At 47.4% G+C, this 6,679-nt stretch overlaps 1 protein-coding gene across 1 annotated transcript in view; it reads right to left on the bottom strand.

Annotated features, from left to right (window-relative positions):
- LMF1 (lipase maturation factor 1) overlaps positions 1-6,503 on the bottom strand; it is a gene marked incomplete at both ends in the record, with an annotated part of 18,329 nt that extends 11,826 nt beyond the window's left edge. Inside the window, 2 exons of the mRNA XM_010168177.1 lie at positions 2,825-2,978; positions 6,320-6,503. Of these exons, the coding sequence (XP_010166479.1) occupies positions 2,825-2,978; positions 6,320-6,503 (338 nt within the window). The remainder of the gene's footprint in view (positions 1-2,824; positions 2,979-6,319) is intronic.
- Positions 6,504-6,679: the final 176 nt, after the last annotated feature.

Genomic DNA, 6,679 nt, shown 5'->3' with positions numbered 1-6,679 from the left:
CCTGCTGAAATCAATGGGTCTGTCTTTCTAGATCAGAGCCTAAAATTTGTCCAAGACATTGAGAGAATATAATGAGTGTCTCCCAAGTCCTACACGAGCATCTTCAACCTGCACTCATTTCTCTTTGCCCCATGTTTCTGAAGAAAACCTTTGTTTCTCTTACTCCAATGACTCCCATGATACAAGAGCTCTCTGACTACAAGCTCCTGATGATATGAGGAGATGAAAGATGGTCCCAAAACACAGCCCCATCTCCAGGTTTTTAGCGTGCACCATGTGCAAAAATACAGGCTTGTAACCGGCACGTGTGGCTGCTCTAACGGCAGGGCCACCAACGATACCTTCACAGGTGATTGCACACAGAAAACCTGCCTCTGCCTTTCAAAGGCCTGGCCCTGAGACCTCCAGCTGAGGATCAGCAGAGCAGCTTCCAGCTGGGAGGACTCCAACATCCCCTCTGTGAGCCTGGCTCTCCCTGCAGTGCTGCTGGCCATGGTGTGCTGAGCTCCAGCCCAAGCCTTGGCCATGACAAAGGGCAGGACACGCTCGCAATGAGCCCAGGATAACTGCCTACAGCTGGTTGAGCCTTGGGGAGGTGGTTGGCCCCTTACAGAGAACCCCCCAGGAGCTGACTCTTGGGGCACCATTAACAGCTGTCTCTACGCGCCCAAACATTTCACCATCCCAGCTGGAAGACAGGTCTCATGGAGCTATTACTCAGCAAGAGGAGGAGAAGAAGGTAACATGTGAGCCAAGGCAAATCAAGCCAAGAAAAGCAGAAAATTGAAACAAAAAAGCCCCCCATCCTCAGTCCATGTATGGAAACTTGGTCATGGCAGCCTTTGCTGCTCAGCAGGACTCTTGCTGCACAGCAAGGTGGTAGAGCAGTGGGGATGGCAAACTCTCCAGGTCACAGAAAGCCCATGTGAAAACACCAGCATCAAGTTCTCAATGACCCGTCAGCGACGCTCGCCTACACTGCAGAGCTGTGTTCCATAACAAACACATAACTGCTTAACTCTGCCTATCAAAGTCATCCAGCTCCCAACACCCTTTTAATTTTTTTACTACTTTGGTCCTTCTTCCTTCAACCTAAGAAACCGAAAGTTTGGAAAACACACAGCCTCCACCTTCTCCCCCTGATGGCTTCCAGTGATAGATGCTTACAACCCAAGGAATGCTCTATGTCTCAGCTTATAATTGTTACCTACGTTTAATAGATTTCTAGATTCTCCAGCCAAGTTCCATATTATACACTGGGCTGAGTTATGAGCTGTGGCCAGCTGCCCAATGGTTAGAAACACACTGTAAATCAGGGACACCAAATTACTAATAAAAAGTATGTTCCTACTGTGTGATTCAAAATATGTCAAGTTTCACATAATCGTATATTCATTATAAGCTGCAATCCTCTTTTTATTGGTTTACATAGGCTGGAATTACAAACATATTACAGCAGCATTTCATCACATGCTCTTTAGGTTCTGGTAACTGTTGAAACAGAAACCGTAGACTGAAGAAGAAAAAAAGAACAACAACCCAAAGAAAACAATCTCCTGTAGCTTCACCACTTCAGCCTTCAAAGAGGTTTAGGGCTTATTTCTCCCTCTCTCAAAAAAAAGGGAGAAAGTTCAGCATTTTCCACGACTTTTCTAGAGTTGATACCTTTAATCATCTTTTTTTCTAACTTTTCTTTCTTTTTCTACTATTTTAAAAACTAGGGAAAACGTCAAATTAATTTGATGTGCTCCAGATATCCTCTGCATCTCCAGTGCTCGTAGTGAGACCTGCTCCTCCCTTCACCACCCCCTCAGCCAGCTCTCTCAACAGCCAACCTGCTTCACCATCCATAAAACCTGCTGGCTCCCTCTGTGGGACCTCATCCAGAGCCCACTAACCCCAGAGATGCCCATTGGTTCAGACCTCTGGGGAACACCCCAAGGCCACCATGGCAAGGTGGTGGCAAAACCAGAGGTCCATGCAGAGAAGACTGGCCCTGTTGTTGCCCCTGGGGCAGGTTGTTCTGATGAAGCCCTGTTTTTCAGCATTTTCTCAGTGAGAAGAGGCTGGGACAGCACACAAGAATGGTTACAGTAAGTCCAACAATGGCTCACCTGAGCCTGGTGACCTGTCCCCAGAAAACCCAGACTCAGTTGTTTCCAAACCAGCCTGGTTACAAACACAGCTGGAGATGTTCCCCTTGCCTGGTCCCACCTGAAAGTTGGATTTCCTGAGCGGAAAGCAGCAGCCAGGCCTGTCCTCTCCATCTGTCTTGTTCTTTTTTTGAGGCCATTTCTACTTTTCGTCTCCACAGTTTCCTGTAGCAATGAATCCCCCAAGTCACTCGTTGGAAAAAGCACTTCCTTTTGTTGGCCTAAAATCTGCTACCCAATAGCTTATGTGAATATTTACATGAGGGAGAGCAAACGTGTGCAGGGGAAGAGAAGTTCCCCATAAATAAAGCGGGCTGGTGGTGGTGGTGAAGACTATCCACTGGATGAACTCTCGAATGGATATTTCCATCCTGCTATTACATTTGCTACATCAATATAATGAGCTAACTTCAAAGGAGCTCAAAGAAAATAAATTCTAATTTGGTGGGAAAGAAACCTGCTCCTTTTCTCTTTCTCTCTCATAAACAGCTATTCCATAAATTATAATGCAGTGAGAAAGAAACCTGCTCCTTTTCTCCTTCTTTCTCATAAACAGATATTCCAAGTCTACTGGAAGGATCTGTGTTTAGGTTTAAGGCACACGGACTGGCTATGGGACTACACTGGCAGGAGGAGCAGAGCTATAGGATGTGTCATTAAAACACATGTACCTGCCAAACGCTCCGTAGGTGTTCACTATTCTGAGAGGGTTGAACGAGGTGTTCATGACTTGTCTGGAGTTGAGCAAGTTTAAGACAACCGGGATGCTGAGATAAGCAATCAGGAAGCCAAAGGAGATGTTCACCACTTTGCGGATATAGCAACCTGTTTGAGACACAAAAAAAAGACCAGAAGAAGGTGATTTCAATGCTGGTGATGGGTTCTGCTCCCCCCAACTCTCCTACCCAACCCTCCACCATGGAGCCCGGGACCCTGCCCGGGTGCTCACAGCTGCTCTGGACAAATGCTCCACCATAATCAACCTGACCTTGCCAAAGGCCGTACGCTATCGCTTCAAAGATCTGCCTTTCTCTAAATAGTCTGAGAAAGGGCTAAAAAGAAAAATGTCGAAAATGTCAGATTAATCATTGCTTTAATACTGGGGAAAAAACACAGCTGGCACTTGCACCTTGCTCAAAATTGCCTTCCTGGTCTGTAAGCCGTGGTGGAAGGTCTCCAGCTCCCCATGGCTCCGCTCTTGTCTCCTCCTCACTGCTCCAACTCTCATCACCCAGACTTATTTCTTTGCATTTTCCTCCCTCTTGCTCACTCACTTCATTCAAAACCTCATTTTCCTTTTGCAAAAATCTCTATTGCTTCTCATTTCTGTGGTGCTTCACCAGCGCTTTGGTATTCAGTTTGCAGGAGCAGTGCAGGGTTGGGCTGGATTTCAGTCCGAGCAGACACCTACTGCCATCAGACAAATAAGCAAAAGTGACCTCTGAGGGTTCCTACCCACATGGACCTTTTCAATTTATTGAACATTAACAGCCAAAGGATCAGATTCAAAGCAACTGCATGTCGCTTTCCCCTTATCTCTGCAGGAGAGGGATGTTTATTTGAACCTCTCTCAGAAGCTATTAATAATTGTTTAGTCTGAGAACATTTCTGGAGAATCATTTGATTTGGGAAGGAGCTTGCTGAGATGCCTCCCCTCACCTCCTGTGCTGCTGCCAGAGCACTATGAGGCTGTTGGGCATTTTTGTTGTTGTTGTTTTTCAGATGGGCTAAACTTTCTAAAAGAGCAGGTACAGACACAGAAGCTCTCCAGCACACGGGTAACATCAGCAGCTCCTCAGGTCACACGTGATGGCCATGCATGGACTGCTCGTCCTTCAGCAGGTGGTGATGATCATCATCGTGCCCTTGGGGTCACAGCTATTCAGTCATAGAGAAAAAGGGTTTAATACAGGGGAAAAAAACAACCCCACAAGACTTGGGGAACAAGCATGGGACAGAGCCAAGGGGATCCTGGAGAAAAGGAGGCTGAGGGGAGACCTTCTGGCTCTCTACAGCTACTTGAAAGGAGGGTGGAGAGAGGTGGGAGTTGCTCCCTCCTCCCAGGTAACAAGTGACAGAACAAGAGGAAATGGCCTCAAGTTGCACCAAGGGAGGTTTAGATTGGATCTGAGGAAAAACTTCTTCACCCAAAGGGCAGTCAAGCATTGGAACAGGCTGCCCAGGGAGGTGGTGGAGTCACCTTCCCTGGTGGGATTTAACAGACGGATAGATGAGGTGCTGAGGGACATGGTTTAGAGGTGGAATTGGTAGTGTTGGGTTTATGGTTGGACTCGATGGTCTTAAGGGTCTTTTCCAACCACTACAACTCTGTGATTCTGTGATCTGGATGGAGCAGGCAGGAGCTGAGCATCAGCAATGGGCATTTGAGGTCTCAGGAGGAATTACAAACACACAAACTTCAAAGATGTGGCCGAAGCCTTGTAAAATCATGGCTGGGTCTCCTCCTGTCTTCTGCTCTGGTGACAAGGGGTGAGGGCTCCTCTAAGTCTCTTGTCCCACAGCCCATCAGCACCATCTCAACAGCCTCTGCTTTGTTAGCAGAAAAAATATGCAGAAATCCAAACGAATCCAGACCAGGACAGACACCCTACCCTTTACTTACAGATCCCCCCTTTTTAAAAGCCCAGAACAGGGACACATCAACACTCGGTGGCTCTCCTTGCTTGGACACCTGGGCTCAGTAAGGTTTACTGGAGAACATCACAGAAAAAGAGCAAGATCCTCAAAAAAAGGAACTACCTCCCACTCACGGTGACTCACCAAGTGCCGTAGCAAAGAGATGCCCTTTGGCTTCTCCAGAAATGAAGGTGCAACTTGGGTGTGGTTGAGGACTGGATGCAAAAATACAGTTGGTGGGAAAGCTCGAGGGTCTCACAACCTCTAAAATAAAGCCACTGGAGGGGAAAAGCAGTTTAAAGATTTCTTCCAGCAAAATATGTAAGATAGGAGACTCAAAAAATGTAATGAAACTGCCTTAACCTCGCTGGAGCTAATGCTTCTGGTCAATCAGCTGCTCCTTGGTAGATGAGAAAGGATTAGAGACAGATGTTGTATCTTGTTGACATTTTTCATTCTACTGACAGATGTTTAGCATATTTAAAAAGGAGCATCTGTGATTGTTGTTGATATTCTAGACGATTTGTTGCTTATATGCGGTTTATAAAAATGCGACAAACTCAACTCTACATCTGTTACGCAGCCTCGTGAAAAATACCCCAGTGTTGCTTGGGCAGGAGATCTTCTGGAATGGGGCTGCTTGAGAAGTCCCTTCAGAAGGACACACCAGCCACATTGATCCCTTTTGTCCCATTCCTTTGTATCTGCTTTTCCATATTCATGGTGTAAACAGGAGTTCACCTCCTCCCCACTTTGGGGGACTCACTCGTGGCAGTGTCCATGGACATCTGCTCCTCCCACCTTCTCCAAACAGGACACTGTGAATGGGGAACAGCCACTTTCCCAGCAGCCAGGTCTCTTTCCCAGTTAGTAAAAGAGTTGTTGGACCCACAAGGGGTCAATAATCAATTTAGTTCTTTCTAGAAGACCAACCTCATGTCCAGTTATTCAACCAAAGAAGCAACGTGCTCCTGCAGCAATAGCACCTGTGGGCATGAAGGGCAGGAGGGCAGATGGGTGACAGGGTCACTGTGCCATGAGGGACAGAGGACAGAAAACACGAGCTGCTTCTGCACTCAACTTCTAACACGAAACCCTTGCCTCAAACCACAGTGGGTGGTTCATCCTTGACTTTAAATAGTCAAAATAATAATAAAAAAGGTTAAAAAAACCCCCAAATCACAAGAGAAATCATCCCCGTTGCTTATTTAGGGTTATGTCTGATGCTCACTGGGGTGAGAGCAAGGACGACATCACTCAGGTGCAGAGGTGTCAGAGCTGCAGCTGCCTGGACTTGCTGTGGTCTCCACCTCCACAGCAATGTCCTCATAACAATGTCCCTGTCACCAGATTGATGCTCATCCTCCACAGCGTGAGGTCCAGGCACCCTCCAACCCGCAGAGGAGATGGTGCAGGGGCAGAGCCATCTCCCTGCCCACCCACGTTTGCTCCAGGAGATGAGACCTTTGAGATAAACACACCAAACACACCTCTGTGGAAGTTTTTTCCAGCTCTGGGAATAAACTCACCGTATCGCAGGGGAAGCTGCTCCCTGGCTGCCTCTCTGAGCTGCATCTGTGCCACCCGCTCCTTCACTCCTCCTGGTCTGGAGCTGAAGAGGAACCCCAGGCTGGTGTCATCAAAGCAGGCGATGCTGGGCACTATGGTCAACCAGTTGAGGAAACTCAGGTTTCCACTTATGATCAGAAGCACCTAAAGGGACAAGAAGGCAGCAGAGTGGGTTACATCTGCTTAAAGGACAAGAGAAAAACGTGGTGAAGGAAACACCAGATGGATTGAGCACCTGAGCACATACTTTGCTGATTTTCCCTGATAGGAACAGCGATGGGAAACTTCTCTCTCCCTGCCCAGGCTACAGCCCAGATGTA

Source organism: Antrostomus carolinensis, unplaced genomic scaffold (genome assembly GCF_000700745.2).
Source record: "Antrostomus carolinensis isolate BGI_N321 unplaced genomic scaffold, ASM70074v2 scaffold25425, whole genome shotgun sequence".
NCBI lineage: Eukaryota > Metazoa > Chordata > Aves > Caprimulgiformes > Caprimulgidae > Antrostomus > Antrostomus carolinensis.
The sequence above is the reverse complement of the archived record's forward strand: the minus strand, read 5'-3'. Positions and strand labels throughout refer to the sequence as shown.